The following is a 20,688-nucleotide window of genomic DNA, read 5'->3' as shown; positions in this document are numbered from 1 at the left end:
ACTCGGGGATTATTCCTGAGAATTCGGGATCAAAGTACGATAAAATTGAAGTTCTGAAGGGAAAAGTAATGATTTTTGGTTTTTAGTGAAGAAAACAGAAAAATTAAAGAATTATAAGTGTAATTCGAAAAAATTTGATTGATTGATATTGATTCGAAAACTGGATTAAAATGATCGAAACTTCCAGGAAATGAATTATTTTTTGCTTATTAGCGAGAATAAGGACAGACACTGAAAAATTGATGAGGAATTCTGCGTACGAATAGTTCGGGGAACACTTTTATGCTATTTTCGAAAAAAAAAAATTTGAAAAAATATAGAAAAAAACTGAAGAAAGAAGTACGAAAAATGAGAAAATTTAACAAATTAAAAATTAAATAAAGCGCTACAGTACTTTAAAGGGACATGCATAAAATGTATTGCTGGGTCTCGAGAGGAAAAGTAAATTTTTTAGTGATTTGCGGTTTTTAACGGAATTTTGCATGTAGTAAAGAAATATGAAACATGATAAAATTTTAGAACAACAATACGACAGATTTTTTGTTAAAAAAACAGTTTTCCGCCAGATAATTTTAGAAAAAAACATTAAAACCATTGCACAACTACAGTACCTCAAAGGAACATAGCCTAAATTAAAATTTTGGTCTCACAAGGAACCCCGCTCATACGGTATTTTTTTTATTGAGATAACATTTGATTTTTCCGCGAATTTTTCTCATTTTCTCACGAAAAATTGATTTTTCTCCATTTATTTTTAATGAAATTTTGTTTTTACTTGCTTTTTTAAAATTTTCAGAATAAAATTTCGAAAATATTTCAGTGAAAGAATGAGCAAGAAGGAGGAAACGATTTTCTTCAGAATCGAGAAGGAAAATCGTCCGGAAAGTTCGAAAAAGGAGGAAGATGAAAATTCAACAGGTTATTTTTAAAGGAATAGTGATTACATTAATGTAATTAAAAATTGCGAAATAAAATTTAAAAAGTTTCCCCGAGAATTAATAAAAATTCAATTAAAAAAAAATAAAACCACCACCCATCCCGTCCGAGAAAGAAATGACTCAACGCAGGATGCTCGTCATATTCGATGTTTGCGGACTCTGCCTCTCGTGACCTCACTCTCTCGTTGCTGCTGCTTGTTTCTGTCTACCAATTCATATTATAGTACCAGCTGACTAGTCTCTTGTGTACTCTGATCAATATCTCCGCTTTTTTGTTCTTTTTTTGCTGTAATTTCGCTTTGTTTGAGTTTGAAATTCGAAAATTTCGCAATTTAAAACGTAAAACTCCCTAAATTCAACTTTTTCTCGAATATTTTCAAAAATTGCTGAATTTCAATCAATTTCCAGAAGAAATGACAACGTTAAATCATGCATCAGTGACGCTGGATCATTCGGCATTTGCCATAGCCGATAAAGACGGCTTCAAAATGTATCAGCTGAATCCACTCCATTTTCGAATGTACAAAGACTATGGTAAGGGAGATTCGAGTCGAAAAATTGTAGAAAATATTGAATTTTTGTCGGAAAAATTGGTTAAAATTAAATTTTGTGGCATTTTGAAACAGTAAACTTAATTTTTATCACGATTTTTCAGCAAAAATAAATGAAATTCATTAAATTTTCACAAAAAAAAACATTGAAGAGGGGTCCTCCTTTCTACGGCCAAAATTAATTTTACATATCATAATTTTACCAGTACTTGGTTCCTTAAAGGTGCACGGATTTATTCAGATGGGTCTCGGCGCGAAAACGTTTATGGTAGGCTGATTTTAATTTTTTCGGCTGCCTCCTTCATTTTCCTAGCATTTTTCAATTCAATTAGGTACTAGTTTTAACAATAGAAATCTGATTTTAAAACATTTTTATTAGAAAATAAGAAGAAAACAACAAAATTCGTTAAAAAATGATAAAAAATGAATTAAATGAAGTTTCTGAGTTAAAAAATGAACGGAGCAGCTGCAAAAACTCAAAATTTGCGCGCCGAGACCCATCTGAATGAATCCGTGCGCCTTTAAGAAGACATTTCATAATCTTGCGAAATTACGAGATTTTTTTAAAGCCAGAAACAAGCTTATTTGTCGATTCAGAATCATTTGAAACCTGTTTTCCCCCAAAAAACACAAAAAATCCTTTTTCCTCAAACTATTAGTTTTATAAAATATAAAATTCCAATATTTTTTCAGTAATCAAAGTTGGACCAGTCCGCCTTGTAAAACAAGACGGAAATTCTCGCCGTATAATCTACGTCTCTGCTCTCGCCGGTGGCCGATTCGCTCAGAACAACCTGATGATCTTCGATGTGGCGCGAAATGAGGAATACTTTGAGATCACAACTCCATCAAGATACGGACCTATTACAAACATCCACGTATCACCGAATCGTCTTGTGGCACTTAATCCGAATAGAATGTTTGTTTGGACGTATCCAGATGATATTAAACAAATCCGATCGGAAGATATTCGTTCAAATCCAAAAGGAATCTCTGCAATGAGCTATGATCCAACGACGGCTGCCTGTTATCTTGCTTATCCCGGCTTCAAGACGGGATCCGTTCAAATTATGCATCTAAATGCACTGACCGCCCGTGAATCGAAATCCCCGATTGTCATTGAAGCACACCTCACAGATATTGCCCAAGTCGCGTTGAATTGTCAGGGAACCCTTGTCGCCACAGGATCTACTAAGGGTACTGTAATTCGAGTTTTCGACGCCAGAACCAAGGGACCACTTTATGAACTTCGTCGTGGAACTGTTCAGGCTCACCTTCAGTGTATGGCTTTTTCACCGTGCTCGAGTTATTTGGCAGTGGCTAGTGATAAGGGAACTCTGCATATGTTTGGAATTCGAGATGCTGAGCCACAAAAAAAGAAAAATGTGCTCGAAAGGAGCCGTGGAAGCTCAAGTATTGTGAAAATTCAGCTGGATAGGCCTGTCATGGCTATTGGATTCGGAAAAAGTTAGATTTGAAATATTTTTGAAAAATTTTGGATAAGAACACTCCTAATTTGGATTTTTGGAGAAAATCTTTTAAAAAAATGTACTGTTTTTTTTCCAAAAAATTGAAAAAAAAACATAAAAAATTTTAGATATCTCGGTTTTTTTATAGGAGAAAATCAAAAATCAATAATATTCGATTTGTCGATTTTTTCTTTAAAAAAAAACGAAAAAAAATCAGAAAACTATGGTTTTATCAAAAAATATGTTATTTTTCCGAAAAATAAAAGAAAATTGCCTTTAAACTATTAAAAAATGACCGGAAATTATTGAAATTTTGATATTTTTCAAAAAAAAAAATTAAGTTTTTTCTTAAAATCGAAAAAAATTAGTAAAAATAATTTTTAAAAAGGCGAGGAAACTATGGATTTATCAAAAACATGTTGATTTTTATGAGAAAAACTTAAAGAAATTACTGGAAATTATTAAAAATTTGATATGGAAAAAAATCGAAAAAAAAACCAAAAAACATACCTTTCCGAATTTTCTGAAAAAATTTGAAAACTAGTTTTTTATTTTTTTTAAATCGAAAAAAATTATTAAAAACTAGATAATTTCCAAAATAAATTCGAAAATATTCGGCTTAGAGATCTGATATTAATTTTTTTAAATCATGTCCATTTTGTAGACGAATGAGAAATTATTCTGTTAAAAATTCAAAATGTTCCCGATTTTATTTTTAGAAATTTCGAAAAAAATGAAATTGCCCTCAAAAAATAATTTTTCAATATTTTTGAAAATTTTCCAAGCGAAATTTTTTTTCTAAACATCGAAACAAATTATCTGAAAGCGTAGCCGTACGACTATTAATTTCATAATATAAATTTAAAATTATTTGAATATTTATACATATGCCCAATTTTCAAGAAAAAAAAGTTCCAGAAACGCCGAAAAATCTGCAAAGTATCATCGCAATCTGCGCAGACGCCACGTACTGGAGACACGAATTCTACAAGGACAACACTGGAAATTTCACGAGTCATTTTGGGTCTTACGACGAATTGATCGAGGTCGCCAACGATTCATCGTTCTTCCGTACGCCAGTCGAGTAGAAATGTGGAAATGTGTATAAAAAATGTTCAAAATTGTGCTATATTCATCACTCAAACCTGCCATGTGCCTTTAAATTGCTTTAAAAAAAAAGAAATAATGCCATTTTTTTTTCCCGAGAAAGCCCCTCCCAATTGTTGGCATTTTTCGCCCTAAAATTCAAATTTAAAGGTGCAAATGGCCCTACTCACTTCATTTTCCCTCCACTTTCAATTTTTCGTACTTTCTCTCTGAATTTCCTCCTCTACGTTGCGTTTTGCTCAATTTTTCTGTTTCTGTGTGTACATTTTTGTTATTTTTTCCTTCTCTTGGTTAAAAATCCGAATAAAATTCAATTTTTCGTTTAAATTTTTTAGAAACATTTTGAATTTTCCGTTTATCGATCGGCGAAATACTCTTTTTTTTTTCAGAATTTCGAATTTTCGAACCAGAAAAATCGAAAAAAAATCGAAAAAATCTTTTTTTTTCCAGCTTTTCCGTTGCTCAGTTTATGGTCCACAAGAAGTTTGTGAATCTGACGTCGACACGAGAATCCACGTGGATTGACAGAACCCCACATCCCGCGGCACGCAATTATCTCGACGAAATGGCACCAATCAACGGAATTCGTGATGATGACGCTGCGTCAATTCGTCTCCGAGATAGCTTTCGAGATGAGGTCTCGAAGCGAATGGGCGAACTTTTGTTAAAGGGACAGACGATGTTGGATGAGTACTGCCCGACTTGCAGTGTAAGATGAAGACTAATATTACGGTAAACACTAAATTCTGAGAATGCGTATTGGGCAAATCATTTGACACGCAAAATATAAAATATCTCGTAGCGAAAACTACAGTAATTCATTAATTGACTACTGTAGCGCTTTTGTCGATTTACGGGCTCAATTTTTGCAAATCAAGATCCCGTAAATCGACACAAGCGCTACAGTGGTCCTTCTAAAGAATTACTGTAGTTTTCGCTACGAGATATTTTGCGCGTCAAATATGTTGTGCAATACGTATTCTCAGAATTTTGTGCTCCGGTAATACGTGGCCACTGACTGATTATTTCAGTTCAAATTTTTTTTTTTCAGGGAATTCTCATGGAGGACCGAGCTCTCGTGCGTCGTTGCGTCACCTGTGAACTTTTCAGAGAAAAATCGTCGGTTATTGTCGGCGAGGTTTCATTGCGTAAGGGATTTTGTCGCAAAAAATTACTAAAAATTAAATTTAAATTTTTTTATTTGAATTTCTAAAGATCTTCTGAAAAATGTCTTACATTTCGTGGCGAGACCCAGAAATCTATAGACCTATAAATTTTCAGAAGACGAAGACCTGAATGAAGCTGTGAACAACAAGATCCCAACCCCAGCGGCTCCAGTGAATAAACCAGCGAAAAAAGCAGTGCTCCAGAAATCTGCTCCAGCGAAAAAGAAGGAAGCTGTTCCGGCTGCTGCTGAGCCATCATCGTCTGATACAATTGAATCAGCCACCACTGCAGTCCTTCAGAAGCTCGAATGGGCCACCGATCGGCTCAATTCAACGGAAGAAGTCGCTCGTGTCATGGATTTTCTTTCCGTCATTCAAAAATCTGCCGAAACTCTCAAGGCTCTCCGTATTTGAATCTCATGTTGCTCTTTTTGTTTTCGAATTTTGTGGTTCAATTATTGCTTGTTGGTATAATTTGAAACATTTTCAAAATAAATAAACGCTTTTTCCATTTAAATTAATTTTTGAAAAACGTAGTAGTAAAATGCAAAGTTTGAATATCGATTTTAAGGACAATTAGCAATCAATAATCTAGAAAAATTCAGAAAAATGCATCGGACCGCCCGAAATTTTGCGGAGATCAAGCCGAATTTGTTGTTCCGAAAAGCAAAAATGGCTAGGAAATCCGCGGAGAAATATGTGGCCAAAAAGTGGGTCTCGCCACGATTACATCCCAGAGTTTTCAAAATTTAGGTCATATCGAAAATAACGAGTAAAAAATTAATAATTATGTCTTTAAGCTAATTTTCAAGCTTTGGGTCCTGACACGAGTAAGACTTTTGAACTACAGTAACCACTCCAGTACTTTGCAAAGGTGTGTACCTTTAAAGAATACTGTAGTTTCAAACTTTGATTGCTCCTGAATTTTTGTCGATTTTTCAGACTTTGGATAAAAATGTGTTTACTGTTTAAAAAAACCATAAGTTAAAAAAATCGATAATATATCCGCAAAAACTAGAAATTACAGTACTCTTTAAAGGCGCATTCCCATGTGCATTCGGCACCGTATTTTTTAGGCAATTCATTCGCATTTGGGTATAAAAGCCATTAAAACACGAGAAAAACCAGGAAAAAACTGAAAAAAAATTAAACGACTGGTTACGGTAGCTGAAAAGTTATTGTCGTGCCAAGACCAAACAATACAAAAAAATTAATAGCGAGGTTCTACAAAAACGCTATTTTTACAGAATTCAAGTACCTGAACTGCAAGGAGAAGCACTTTTTGGCTTACATTCGGTTTTAGAGGCAATTCGTTCTGGAAAACGCGATTTTCATTCAGTTTTTCTGAAAAAAGCTGTCGAGTAAGCGGGTTTTTTATTTGTACGTAAAAATAGCTGTAATGTGTGCTAAAAAAAGTGCGATGGAGCGCATTTGCACTTGAAATTAAACATTTTTTAAGAAGTTTTTTTTTAACTACAAAATCGGCCCGCCCCTTTACTGGCAAAAAGTTGATTTTTTCCAGAAACCGTGCCGATTCTGACGCCCGAATCAAGGAAATCCTCTCACGAATCGATGAGCTCGGAATTCAAAAAACTCTGCTAACTGATGACCAACTCGATCGGCTCACCGAGTTTCAGCTTCACAATGTACCTTTAAATGCCGCTTCACTCTAAAAACTCAAAAAAAAAATTTTTTGCAGGGAATCTGCATGGACGCCAGCGCTCTGCAATTCTCAAATTTCGAGCCGAAAACCGTGTCGATTTTTGTGGATAAAGTGTTGGATCCTGGGAATTTGGGTGCAATCGGAAGAAGTGCATGGTATTTTGGAGCCGATGGGCTTGGACTTGTCAAGGGAAGAGGGTGAGAATTGGAACACCACATGATTTACGCTGTGGCCTAGAAAAAAACCGATTTTTCAGACCCAAATCGATTACCCCGGCAATGATCAAATCATCGTGTGGAGCCCTGGAGCATCTTCCAGTACAGCAATTTCTCAATTTCAACGAGTTTCGCGACAAAATCAAAGCTGCCGGCGGTGAACTCGTGGCGACTTGTGATCCTGGTGCTGCTGAAAAGGCTGGAATTTCGGCAAAATCACTGGATCAGTGGACACCGGAAAAACCCGTGGGCATTGTGCTCGGCGACGAGGGTGTCGGAATTAGTCGGGGGATTCTGAATCTTTGTGATACTGTGATATCGATTTCCCCAGTGAGGAAAGACGGATCCAATGTGACTTCGTTGAATGTTTCAGTTGTTGCAGGTACTTTCCCATTGGTCGGGACACTGTAGGATTACTGTAGTTTTAGAAAATTAAGTATTTGACGTTTAAAGGGACATTGAGTTGGGGTTAGTTGAGGGATATGGTTGGGGTACTGTAGTAATACTGTAGGGGTACTGTAGGAGTACTATAGGATTACTGTAGGATTACTGTAGTTTTGGAAAAATTGACTTTTCGTCTTTTGAAGAGATATTGACTTTGAGTTAGTAGGGGGATATGGTCGGGGTACTGTATTAGTACTGTAGGGGTACTGTAGGAGTATTGTAGGATTACTGTAGTTTTTGAAAACTTAGTTTACAAAAATGAATAACCTAGTTTCAAAGCTTAAATTCCAAAAAACCAATATGTTTCGTTTTCCGGTTTTCGAAAAAAAAAACAAACAGGAAAATTTTATTTTTTGAATTTCGAAGTTCTATGATTCCCGGCCATTGTTTTTGCTACTTTTAAATCAATAACCGCCCAAAAAACAGGTGGCCGAGTTTTTTTTCACGGCCATGTGGCACATATATACAAAATATCAATTTCCAGGCATCCTCCTTCACCACATTTCACTACAAAATCGTACAAATTGAAACAAGCAGCCATTTGGAGACGCTCAAAATTTGCACACCTGCTCACGGAGCCACCGCCTCTGGATATTAATAGTCATGTACAACCCCCTATATAATTGAGTGACCGGTCGTATCCATTTGTTAACAGAAAATATGTTCCTATTTTTCCTGATATTCCTGTTCTCTTTTGTTACTGCTAATGAAAATTATAATGATAAAAATGTTACTGAACTTTGCTCAAATGGAGTAAAACCTGGAAATTGTGAGTGTTGTTTATTGATTTTTCAGCCTAGGCACAATACTCGTGCCTACGCCTACCTGGCTTAGGCAGACAGGCATGTTTACCTACCATTCGCAATTTCAGCATGCCACCTCGTTCCGTCAAGTGGTTATGAGTGTGCAAACTCGAATTCTTCAACAAGTTGGTGTGAAAGTTTCGATGGAAAATACAAATGTTGTGAGTTGATATCTGAAATCGCACGCTATGGTCCTGAGACCCGTGAGATGTCGTCTGCTTCCTATACTGCGCCGATCTCGGCGCTCGACTTTTCGCAGGATCTGCTTGCGAACACAGCCCCGCCAGGTGTCGGCTGCACCGCAAAAATCGGGATTTCCGACTAATACAGATGTCGGCTGCTCTGTGATTCGGCAATTATGACTTGGCAGCTGACCGCGCATACTCATAAGGTGTCGGCTGCTTCCTAGAGCCAAAAAGAGGCATGGCGGTCGACAGACAGTCCCACGAGATGTCGGCCGTTTCACACAAACCAGCTGTTGTGACTCTCAGCGGCCGACACCTCATTGGACCGGATGGGTAGGGAGTTGTCGGCTGCTCCGCCGAAATAATCCGATGTGGTTTGGCAGCCGCCACTTCACTGGGCCCGAAAAGTGTTCAAACATTTGTATCGTGTAGAGATTAATTAATTTTCAAGGCGAAAAATCAATAACCAAATGCAAGGACAGAAGCTCATTCTGTCGCCTTACCAAGCATTTGTGCACGAGCAAATCCGACTTCAAAACCATGAAATCAAAATGTGAGGCGACTTGTGGATTCTGTGGTCTTAGAACGTTCGAAGAAGCCGAAAAAACGAGACAACGAATGGATGAGCTGGCAAGAGGTCAGGAATGTGATCTACCAAGAAAATGTGTTTTTCCGAAGGAAAAAATGTTGAATTCTACTTCTACCGCTGGAAATTCCACGGCGACTCCGTTGAAGTTCCAATCAATCAATACTAATTCAAGTTTTACGGGGAATGCCACAGCCGCCAGCAATCAGAATTCCACTGGTAAGGGGCGGAGTTTGCAAGAAGGTCTTGTAGTCTTTAAAAAAAATTCGATAACTAGGATTCATCTGAAATTTATTAATGTTGAGTTCCATCCAAAAAAATATAATTCTGATTTTCAGAAATTCAATTTTTTTTTTGAGTTTTTGACGAAAAATCGATACATTTAAAGTTTAAGATAAAAATTGAGGTTTTTCTGTTCTGCGGTCACTGTTTATAAAATTAACAACCAATTCACGTATTATAGAATCTACCAACCCCTCTACAATTATCGACTTGAAAGCGATCCTCCAATCCACTGGCCGAACTTCTCCACAAACTACAACTTCTAGGCCACGCTCTAGATCTCCCCGAAGCTCTGAATCCCGGCATAATGAGACCACATCGATTACTTTACCATCTTCCTTCAATTCTACAGTCAGGAAGCTGACACTAAAAGAATTGATGACTACGAGGGTGAGTGGAAGAGATTTTCGAAAAAGTTAGGCCAAGCCTGCTTTCAGGACACAATGCCAAAGATCACTACAGCCGAACCGAGCTCCCTGACAACGTCACTTTCAAAGACAGTAATTCAAGGGACATGCTTCGATGAGTACACTTATTGTAGAGAATTCACATCACTTTGCTCTCATCCAGCATTCTCCGAAGTTATGGCTTCCCATTGCTCATTGACTTGTGGGAGATGTGATGAAGTGGAAAGAGTTGAAGAGGGAACCGGTAGGTGTACCATGCCTAATTGCCTACGCCTACCGTTATACCTACCGATTTAATATTCGTTTTCGCGAGAGATTGTATCAAGTAATATCTCGTATTCCGCACAATTGGTCTGTGAAAAGTTCAAATTTGCAGAATTGTAGACCCTATTATGCGCCTACCTTTCCAATTTTTCAGAAGATTGTGAGGATATGACACCAGACTGCAGAAACTACCGTGACCTTTGTGAGCACTCGAGATACAAGACTCTTATGGAGAACTACTGCCCAAAGGCCTGTGGTCATTGTATTCCAATGTGTAGAGATCGTCATCAGAAGTTAGTTTTTGGAAATATTTTTCAAAAATCCTCTAGAAAATTCGCTTTATTTTGGTATATAAAATTGTTTCGATTGATCGATTTCTAGCCGAGTTATACGTGATAATAGTTTGTATGGTGCGAGAGTGAGAGGGCGCAGACAACGAGAGTGTGTAGCTGTCTGCGTCTATCTCTCTCCTTCTTACAAATTTGGTGTGGCCGAGGTAGGCCGAAAAAACTCGGCCATCGATTTTTTAAAGTTTTTCTCATAACAATTTTTTGCCTGGAAATTCAAATTTTACCAGGAAAATTGCCCAGGAGGAGTACACGATTTTTTTTTGCAATAAAGCACGTTTGATTTTCAAGCCACGAGTTGCATTAATCCAATTTTAACCATTTTGTGGGCGTGGCCTATTATGTCCCGCGCCTTTTTAGATTTCGGAAAATGATAACTTTCGGAAAAAGAGTAAAAATCTACTTTAAATTCGACAATAAATTGAAATCAAAATTTAACAAGAGACCAAAAAGTGTGGTCAATTTACTCTCCCGTCACAAGTTGCCATTTTGAGGGCGTGGCTTGTTTTTCCTCAATAAAAATCAATAATTTGCAGTTGTCCCCAATTCCACGAGGATGGTTTCTGTAACGACACGATGTACACATTTGACGAACGAAAGTACTTGTGCGGCGCCACGTGTCTTTTCTGCTGAGAATTTTTAATTTCCTGTTTCCCTATAATTTATGTTGGTCTTCCCGACTATTTGTATATAAATGGTACTACTACTCTTGATATTTCTTTATTTTTTACAACTACGCAGGGTAGATAGGCGCGGCAGAAAAAAAACAAGAACTCGATTATTAGTGGAAATGTACACACTGGTGAGTCAGCTCCGGTGGGTATATCTCAAATATTGGGAGAAACGGAAAATTGAACTTTTTGAGCTCTATTTTCTAAAAACTCTGGTACTTTTAAACATGGCCGCGAAAAGAAAAAACTCGGCCACCTCCCTCTCAAAAAAATCGGAGAATCATTTTTGAAAATTTTGGAAAGAAGGTTTGGCTTTTGAATTTGAAATTTGAAATTTTAGAAATTGTTGTTTTTTGATTCTCAAAAGCTTCAGAAATTTTGGCTTTTGAAATCTTCCAGCTTTCAGAAAGTTCGAAAATTTTTGGTTTTTGTAAATAATGAGATTTTCTAATAGCTATTTGAATTTTTTTCAGAATTTCTGGAAATTTCAAAACTTTCAGAAATTTGGATTTTTTTTCGATTTGTCAAGAAAAGCCGGTTATGTTTCGCTTCTGGAATTTTCAAAAAATTTACGTAATTTCAATGATTTTTTTCCAACAATTTTGAAGTTTCAGTATTTTCTTATTTTTCGAATGTTGGAAGTAATTTTTTTAAAACTGAAACTTCCAAATATTTAGCAATTAATAATTTTCAGAATATTGAGATGTTTGGATTGTTTGGCTTTGGGGATTTTTTATTCGCAGAAAATTTTGGAATTTCCAAAGTTTCATTCTATAGTTTTTAAAATTTCAGAAATTATGACAATTTAGTATTCGGCTCTTGTGCCGAGAGCCGAGAGCCGCACTGCCCTGCTTCATATGAGTCATACGTTAAAAAGTGTTATTTTGTACTCATTTTCAAAAATTAACTATTTTCTCTCAACCAGAAACCAACTTCTAGGTTCCTCAGTTTTTAACTAACTAACCCAACTGCATAGCCTAGTTTTCAGTGTTTGAATATAGTAAAAAAGGTGGCGGGGTTGAAGAGGAATAGTACCCTTTCTCTGAACGTGAAAAACTGATATTTTTAAAAGAAATAACTAAAAATTGAAAAAAAAAACATACGCGCAAAACGTGAAGCCTATTTAATTTGTATTGTATTGTATTGTATTTATTACGATTGAAATCGTGATCAAATAAATGGTGAATAGACATGAATAAGTTAAGGCCCAAACATTGATTGACCTAGCTCCCACCATAAATATTTCCTGTTTTGCTGATGACGTTAAAATTTTTCACACTGATCCTACTATAATACAAAACTCCATTGATATTATAGTTAGTTGGTCCAAGTTAAATGAACTTCCTTTAGCTCCAACTAAATCTGCGTTGCTAGCTCTTGGCACTCGTACCAAAACCAATCATATTCTGTTGATGGTGTCCCCATTACCCCATCCTCTACTGTTCGAGACTTAGGTCTAATTACTGATTGCAAGCTAAAGTTTGAACACCACATAGTTAAAGTTAGTTGTCTAGCCATGCTTAGGTCTAAACAAATTCTCAAAGCATTCTCCTCCAATTCCCCAAAGTTCTACGCCCACCTTTATAATACCTTTGTTGCTCCCATTATGAATTATTGCTCTGAAGTCTATGCTCCCTACTCAAACTCATTGCTTTCAGCAAAACTTGAACAACCTCTAAGGCACTTTACCAAGCGCGTTCTTCAAAGATGCAATATAAAATTCTCATCTTATGAAAATCGACTCAGTATAATGGAGCTCCACTCCACCAGACACAATAGAATTAAGGCTCAATTGAAACTACTGTATAGACTGTTAACAGGTACCTCTCATTTTTCTAACCTTAGACAATTTGTTACTTTCTCTAGTTCTAATAGGCACCCAATGATCTTAGTTAGGAAGGACAAATGCTCCACGCATTTCTTTGCTCTTATCATCCCAGTCTGGAACAATTTATTCAAAAATGTTACGGTTTTTATGTCCCCATATCAGTTCTGTGAATTTATTGATCTCAACATCCCCCGGTTATAACTACACTTTTACCTCCATTCTCGTCTTTCTCCCCGTTTCACCTGTTCCCTATTATCTTTTTTTTTTTTGTAACTTTTACTCGAGTTGAACTCTTTTAGGGTTCGTCTCGTTTTATTTGTTTATTTCTCTTCTTTTAGTTAAATAAACTCAAATTCAATTCAATTCAAATTCAAAACATCATAGAGAGATTGATAATAATCACAAAAATTGATAATAAACATACAGAAAATGAATTATCATCTGAAAAGTTGATTAGTTGGTACATGAATGTGCGGGTGTCAGGGAGATGAATAATGGGTAACATGAAAGTAGTGGACATAAAAGTATTAAACATGCATAGGACATGAGGTGCCAAAATAAGATTCATTGCGCTAATTTTTTATAGAACTTAATACTCTATTTGTGAAAAAGTGCCTTCGTAGTTTGGTTTTGCATTTCCCCCAGATGAACTTGGTTTTGGTACGAGTTTTACTATTTTTGTCTATTTTGAAAAATTGGTCAGAGTCAATATCAACTTTGTTCACTAGCATTTTCGACAAGAAAACTTTATCAATAGCTTTACGCCGAGTCTCTAAAGTTGATAAGTTAAATAGTTCATTACGTTGAGTAGCGCTCTTATAGTCGGGGTCATCTGTTCTGATGTATTTTCCCTTTTGCCTGCTGTATAGTTTCCTAGTGAACGAGTTTTGTACGGATTCAATTGCTTTAATATCTTGTTTTTTCAACGGACTATTTACTTCGGTACCATATTCAAGTATGGGTCTCACAAAAGTTTTGTAAAGTAATGTATGGAGCCTTGTGTTCTTACTACAATAGTTCGAAAATATTTGATGGATCATAAACTTAGATTTCATTACTGATTTTTTCCAATGCATTGAAAAGCTAAGGTTTGGTTCAATTTGAAATCCTAGATCTTATCAGTACTCCGTGCAATTAGACTATTTTCTATGGTATATTTTTCTATGGTATACTCTGTAGTATTTCTACCTAGTGATATGCATACCGTTTTATCATTGTTTAATGCTAGTTTTGTCAATTTAGACCACTCTACAATTGTTTCAATGGCTTTTTGTAAGTGAACGTTATTGTTTGAGTTACTTGGTATAACAGTGTAAAGTTTCAAATCATCTGCAAATTGCTTGCATTTGATAGTGGGCGGCAAAATGTTAGGAATTTCGTTCACAAATATACCAAAAAGTAATGGTGATAAGACAGCCCCTTGCGGGACTCCACAATCTGCTCTTTTGAAGCTAGACAATGAATCGCCTACTTTAACTTGAAAGACTCGATTCGTTAGGAAGGCAGTTATCCAATTGATAAGATTTTTGTGGATTTTCAAATTAATAAGTCTATCCAACAATTGACAATGGGGGATACGGTCAAAGGCTTTCGCAAAGTCTAAGTAAATCACGTCTACCTCGTTGCCTGTGTCTATAGCTTCTGACCAGTCGTTTACCGCCTATGGGCTTATTATTCACTCCCCTTTTAATTTTTCAAACAAAATCAGTTCTTAAATAGTTATCAAACTCGCGATGGAAGCGATCAAGGATAAGGAGAGGAAGGAGAGAAGAGACAAAAAATTGGCTATCGCCAATCTTGCGGCCAAACAAAAGGTAACCGTTTTTTAAAAATTTAATTATAAATTTCTTAGTGAGAATTTGAATTTTTCAGAGAGAGAAAAAAAAGCAGCAGAAGAATGGTGCCGAGCTTGCGGCTCGTGCACGTAAGGCGAAAGCCGAGAAGGCCAAGGTGAGCCCGAAATTTTTAATCTGAAACATCAGCTTCTCGGGAATTTAAAACTCAATTAAAACATTTTTTTTGCGTGTGGGAATTTGAATTCTAGATTTTCTTGCAGGAATTCAAAATTTCGCTACTTTCGCTATCAAATTTAAATTACAGACTAGTGAGCCCCCCGCACAAGGTGTGGTTACTCGTGCTGCCGCTCAAAAAGCTCGGGAAGCTGCTCAAGCTGCAAATCACCAGTAGCTCCGTGGAATTGAATTGATCTATTTTTATTTTTCAATAAAATATAAAAACTCTTAACTTCTCTGCTTTGTTGGCACTTTTCCAGATCTTTTTTCGCGGGGCCTATCCAGAAAAAAACACTCAGAATCAGGTGTGGACGGCAATTGCCGTCCGGCAAATTGTATTCTCGACAAACTCGGAAGATCCGCAAATTGCCGGTTTGCCGGAAATTCTCAATGCCGACAATTTGCCGGCTTGCCGATTTGCCGGAAATTCTCAAATTGCCGGTTTGCCGGAAATTCTCAAATTGGCGGTTTGCCGGAAATTCTCAATTCCGGAAATTTGCCGGTTTGCCGATCTGCCGGAAATTTTCATTTTCGGCAAATTGCCAGATTTGCTTGAAATTATGAAATTTCCAAAAAAAAAAGTGGGAAACCACACGTTGCCAGAAATTTTTAATTCCGGCAACTTGCCGATTTGGCGGAAAAAATCGTTTGCCACCCACCCCTGCTCAGAATGAAATATGAAACACAGACTCTATAAATAACCTGAATATGTTTAGAAAAATTTTCGAAAACGGGAGAAAATAGGAGGAAAAAACTGTGCCGCAGGGTTGGGCAATTACGCTCCGCCTCTTTTTCAATGCGACTTTGCATTTGCAAAATTTACGGATCCATCGTAACAGTAATTTTTTTAATCGTTGAAATAATTTATCAATAATCGCGAAAATGATAGAAATCTAGTCTGAAAAAAAAACAATGAAATTCTAGAAGATCTAAAAAAAAATTTTTTTTTTCAACTAATAATATTTCATACATCTCTCTCACTGCTTCCCAAAATTTGAAAGGAGCCGGAGCCTATTTGTTGGATTGGCCAGCAAGCAGAGGCCGACAACTGGAGACTTTGTTGGAGAGATTCAAAAAGAGAAAATATCTCACAAATTATGTATAAAAATAAATGGAAAACTCGACCACCAATTTTGTTGTTATTTAACCCACAAGTGTGTGAGCTATGACGTACAATCCGGATCGGAAGAGTGCAATTTTCCAAACATATTCTCACACCTTTCATCTCATTTTTTCTGCCAGCTCACTCTTCCTCTTAAGTTTGTTTTTTCCCACAGTCCGTCTCGCCGGCTCAATGACCGCCGCCCTATTTACATACTTTCGGATTATCACACACACTTGTCGACCCGAATTCCACTTTTTTTTGCAGGAAGAGGAAAGAAAAGAGTTCCTTCAAAACTTTCCTCACTTTCACTTTTTGACAGTCTCCTTCACTTTTTACATGACATACATGAGGTCAATAAAACACATAACACGCCTCGTGTCGGGAAATGGTCACCCAATTACTGTGTTTTGGAACTTTTATGGGAGGCTTTTTGATGTGTTAATTGAATTGTTTTATTTCACTTCTTGACATTCGAATTAGGATATGCGCCTTTAAACTGGCAATTTTTAGAATAATTTTAGAAAATAATTTTTGGTCTTGAAATTAACACTTATTTTTGTTTTTTATCGGGGAAAGTCCAGAAAAATCAAAATAAAATTGAAGCTTTTATTAAAACTTACATTTAACATTTAATGGAAGCGATTTGCTACATTTTTCTTGAATTCGGTGGCCTATATGTAAAAAAAATTGGTGGCCTAGATTTTTAAAAACATTGAGTGTCAAGTTTTCAAAAAAAAGGTCATAGCTTTTCAAAAATTCGGTGGCCAGGTATTTTCCAAAAACTGAAAGGTCTAGTTTCTAAACTTCTGGTGGCCTAGATTTTTAACATTTGATGGCCTAGCTTTTCAAAATTAGAAAATAAATTGGTGGCTTAGTTTACAAAAGTGTCGGTGATACAGTTTATTAATAGTTTGGTGGTTTAGTTTTTAAAAAAGTAACCTAGACAATGAAAATTCAATGGCCTATCTAAAAAATATTTGGTGGCCTAGTGTTTAAAAATTTGGTGGCTTAGTTTTTTAAAAGTTTGGTGGCCTAGCTTTTGAACAATTTGGCGGCCTCGATTAAAACACTCAGCTTAAGTAAACAAGCTTAACATTTGAAAAATCCCATTACATTTTTGATGTCTGTGGCCTAGTTTTCCCCTTTCTCGGCCACGTAGAAAACCTTGTGTGACCAGCGAAGTACCGTTGTCTTTAATAATGGTGGCAGGAAAATGCACCTATATTTGAATAAGTGAGTGGCTCCCCCGGTCGAATTTATAAAAGGCGTTTATTTGATTATGTTTCGCTGGGTTTCCACCCCGCCTTCCTCTCTCTAACTTTTCTTTGAAAATTTTCATCTTTTCTCGTCACCGGAATAAGGATGGATAAACTTAATTCTACGGGCTCACAAATGTGTGTATGTGTCGTTTTTCGAATTCACAAGTTTCACTTCTTCTCCTTCTACTTTTCCTCTTTTTTTTCATGTTCAAAAATCGTCTGAGAGTCAGACTTTTGAACTTTTGCGATGCAAAAACTTCTTTTCCGTTATTCCCGAACTTTCACTTTTTAATTTGACAAAAAAAAACGAGAGTTTTCAATTGAAACTTTTGGAAAGTTTGAACTGCGACGAGAATCTGATATACCATTAGAGTTTGCGACGTGGCCGTGAGAAAAAAACTAGGCCACTAATTTTTTTTAAACTAATAGTAAACCGACTTTTCAGAAAGAAGCTAGGCCGTCAATTACTATACATCTAGGTCACCAAATCTATTAAAAGTTAGGCCACCGATTAAAAAAGAAGTTAGGTTACCAAATTTTTAAAAGCTAGTCCACCAACTTAAAAAATGAGGCCATCAAATATTTAAAAGATAGGCCACCTAAATTTTTTAAAAAGTAAGCCTCTGAATTTAACAAAAATTGGGCTACCTGATCTTCTTAAAGCTAGGCCACCGAATTTATAAAAATCTAGGCCATCAAGCACTTCTCTCACATTTATCAATGTGACCGAGTTGGCAGCTTTAAAAAAAATTAATGTAAAAAAGTCGGCCACCAAGTTTTTTGCAACCACGTTGGGAGCTGCTTCTCTTTGTGTTTTGACTTCAATTTCAGAACTAACACTTGTGAGGTAGCAAGGCATGTTTACCTACCACATCTACCCAAAGTCTGTCTGCCTATGTGCCTGCCGTAGGTCCTGGTAGGCAATCTGGTTTACATATTTGTGGCTACCCAGATGTTCAGAAAACTTTGCGTTCTCCCCTTTATATTTTCCATGCTAGGAACGTCATCTTTATTGGTATTCCGAGTGGTTTTTATCCCATTTTTTCCATTTCCCTGGGAGGAATGCATTCAATCAGAACAATGCATTATTCAAGTACATCCCTTCTGCCAGCCCGGTGGTTTTACCTTTTTTGTCGAGACAGCTCCTCTTGGTAAATTCCATTATTGTGTGGCAAAACTTTTTTTTGGCTGGAAAATTGACTTCCTGGTATTTTTAAGATGATTTTTTGGTTAGAAAAAGTAAACACAATTTTTGATTTTAATGACAAAAACTAATTTTTTGATAATATAAATTTCACAAATCGGGACAAAAGCGCTCTTTTTTTAAATTTTGCCACTCGTGGCCTAGTTTTAATCCTGTGATACCTCGGCCACCAAAACTTTTCGGAGACATGCAATCTATGGAATATGCAAAACTTTGCGTTAAGTTCACAATTTTAAAGAAATACCTATGAAATAATTTTTTAATTCAGAAAATTTTAAATTTCTTCCCAAACTTTTTTTCTAGAAACTTTGAAATTACCGCCAATAATTTCATGAGCAAATTATATTTTCCCACCAAACTTTTTCTAAGACTATTTGAAATTATCGCGAAAAAGTTATCTCAGAAAATTTTAATATACCTCCAAATTTTTTTCAAGAAACTTTGATATTCCCGCCGAAAATTTAATGTCAAAATTTAAAATTCCCGCCAAAAACACTCAGAATTTTGAGACATACGTGGGATATCGATGTGTCATTAAATGTACTATTCAGCCAAAAAAAAAAAATCCGAAAAAGTTCAAATTTCCAGTCTCCGCAACTTGACACTAATTGCTACTACTCTCCATACTTTCCGAATCCAAAATATGACATAAATCCATTCCACGTCACAATAAGTGTCCGCTTAGTTTGTATCTCCAACACTGCTGCTCAAACATAAGTCCTCCAATTCCACTATACCTTCTCATTGTCAATCCCCCACCATCCCTCTGCGTCTCCTCAAAACAAGTTATCTCTCACCTTGATGTATGACTGAGAGTGGAGCCGAGGGGATCAAAAGTGTTCCGAAATGAAGAAGAAGAAATTTTTGAAACAACACACAAAAAAAACATAGAAAATATTTCTTTTCTGGGTTGCTTTCTCTATTTTCCTCCTGGCAGGAACTTCTGTTTCAACATATGTGAAATCGAAGACCACACGGGGTCCGATTTCCGGAGAGACACCCTCTACCTCTATACTACAAGAATCTTGGATTTCTTTTCTTACTTACTCCATCCTCTCTTTCAAAGTGTCCCCTGTATAAGGGGGGGGGGGGGGGGGGGGGAATCTCTAGATAAACATTAGCCCCCCACATAGGAAGCAGCTGTTGTGTCTGAAAGGTGACCTCTTATACTTATATACCTACTTTTGTTTATATTTTCAATAACTCCCAGCAGATAATGTGTTTTCTTATATATCCGTTATTCTATTATCCCTTCAATGCACCATGATTTTTCATATTTTTCCCCCTGTTGACAATGATGGCCTAGTTTTTGCTTTTTGTAATTGCTTAAATTATTTTTTCCCTTTCAATGCACCACGACTTACTCCTATTTTTCCCAGGTTGTCGAGGAATATAAGTTTGTGGCCGAACTAGTTTCCTAGGCCACGCTTTTTCCACAACTCAAAACAGGACCCCGCAAGAGGTCGGCTGCTTCAGGCGACGCACCCTGCTGACAGCAATGGTCTAGTTTTTTTAACGCTGTGGCCTAGAATTATGCAAGTTATTTTCGGGTATTTTAAATAATTTTCAAATGTCCGAGAGGAGTGCACGATAATTTTAAAGATAATTTTTATGCCAGTTTCATTCATTTTTAGCTCGATGTATGTACTCAGAACTCGGTGTATACAATTAAAAAAAATTTTCGGGAATTTTTTTATTTGAAAAAACTTCAATATTATTAGCAGGACGCATTTTCGACATGATCGAAAAAATTTTGAACTGAATTTAAAAAAAACCTAGGCCACAGGCAGGTTTCTCTTCTACACGAATAAACGTGGCTGCAAAAAATTTTGCATGTCTATTTTTTCAATTTTATTTTGCATTGTTTTTTTCCAGCTTGTCCCTCATTTTATCTTATTTTTTCCCCAGTTCTTTTCCTCCAGTCAACGAAAAAAACAGGAAATTGAATCGGTCGTAATTATGGTTGTGTGGTGTTGAGGAGGGTGTCACTGGCAGAAACTGAGAAGAAAAAAAGGAGATTCACCGGAATTCTTCCAGAACCTTAAGAGTCACGCCACTGCTCTCCCCACACATCGAATTAGGCACATATAATCGAGTTTAACGCCTTTTTTTGGTGTTTTTCGAGCATTTTCGTGTGTGTGTGTGTTTCGTTGTTTGATTTATATGTTTTATTGCAATGCGG

General features: G+C 36.4%; 5 protein-coding genes and 1 pseudogene across 9 annotated transcripts; 5 read left to right on the top strand and 1 right to left on the bottom strand.

Annotated features, from left to right (window-relative positions):
• Positions 1-814: 814 nt before the first annotated feature.
• Positions 815-4,393, top strand: epg-6 (Ectopic P granules protein 6; the record flags this gene model as incomplete). 4 transcript variants are annotated; one of them, NM_066934.5, is made up of 4 exons in its annotated part: positions 815-918; positions 1,347-1,472; positions 2,183-2,956; positions 3,877-4,393. In NM_066934.5, the coding sequence occupies 4 exons, from the start codon at positions 828-830 to the stop codon at positions 4,044-4,046; spliced, it is 1,161 nt and encodes a 386-aa protein (NP_499335.2). The 4 variants fall into 4 exon arrangements, with proteins under 4 accessions (NP_499335.2, NP_871659.1, NP_001379429.1 ...); NM_181930.9 differs by having other exon boundaries at positions 821-918; positions 3,871-4,392; NM_001392195.1 differs by lacking the exon at positions 815-918 and having other exon boundaries at positions 3,877-4,384.
• A 122-nt stretch (positions 4,394-4,515) lies between these two features.
• On the top strand, positions 4,516-5,745 carry Y39A1A.3 (Sjogren's syndrome/scleroderma autoantigen 1 (Autoantigen p27)). Its single transcript, NM_066933.4, has 3 exons — positions 4,516-4,774; positions 5,117-5,213; positions 5,347-5,745. The coding sequence occupies exons 1-3, from the start codon at positions 4,535-4,537 to the stop codon at positions 5,643-5,645; spliced, it is 636 nt and encodes a 211-aa protein (NP_499334.2). The 5' UTR covers positions 4,516-4,534; the 3' UTR covers positions 5,646-5,745.
• Positions 5,746-5,836: 91 nt separating this feature from the next.
• On the top strand, positions 5,837-8,279 carry Y45F3A.9 (rRNA methyltransferase 1, mitochondrial). Its single transcript, NM_066932.6, has 6 exons — positions 5,837-5,941; positions 6,479-6,592; positions 6,754-6,877; positions 6,931-7,091; positions 7,151-7,491; positions 8,038-8,279. The coding sequence occupies exons 1-6, from the start codon at positions 5,841-5,843 to the stop codon at positions 8,079-8,081; spliced, it is 885 nt and encodes a 294-aa protein (NP_499333.1). The 5' UTR covers positions 5,837-5,840; the 3' UTR covers positions 8,082-8,279.
• Positions 8,174-11,138, top strand: Y45F3A.8 (ShKT domain-containing protein). The gene is made up of 7 exons (NM_066931.6): positions 8,174-8,322; positions 8,425-8,517; positions 8,993-9,346; positions 9,591-9,799; positions 9,847-10,060; positions 10,235-10,373; positions 10,964-11,138. Exons 1-7 carry the CDS (start codon positions 8,214-8,216, stop codon positions 11,058-11,060), a joined length of 1,215 nt encoding a protein of 404 aa, NP_499332.2. The 5' UTR covers positions 8,174-8,213; the 3' UTR covers positions 11,061-11,138.
• A 2,158-nt stretch (positions 11,139-13,296) lies between these two features.
• Positions 13,297-14,596, bottom strand: Y45F3A.6 (annotated as a pseudogene). The gene has a single exon. A coding segment is annotated over exon 1 (1,300 nt).
• A 63-nt stretch (positions 14,597-14,659) lies between these two features.
• Positions 14,660-15,155, top strand: Y45F3A.5 (4F5 domain-containing protein; the record flags this gene model as incomplete). The annotated part of the gene is made up of 3 exons (NM_066930.2): positions 14,660-14,740; positions 14,799-14,876; positions 15,027-15,155. The coding sequence occupies 3 exons, from the start codon at positions 14,660-14,662 to the stop codon at positions 15,111-15,113; spliced, it is 246 nt and encodes an 81-aa protein (NP_499331.1). The 3' UTR covers positions 15,114-15,155.
• Positions 15,156-20,688: the final 5,533 nt, after the last annotated feature.

Source organism: Caenorhabditis elegans, chromosome III (genome assembly GCF_000002985.6).
Source record: "Caenorhabditis elegans chromosome III".
NCBI lineage: Eukaryota > Metazoa > Nematoda > Chromadorea > Rhabditida > Rhabditidae > Caenorhabditis > Caenorhabditis elegans.
Note: the sequence above shows the minus strand (reverse complement) of the source record. Positions and strands in the feature narration are given on the sequence as shown.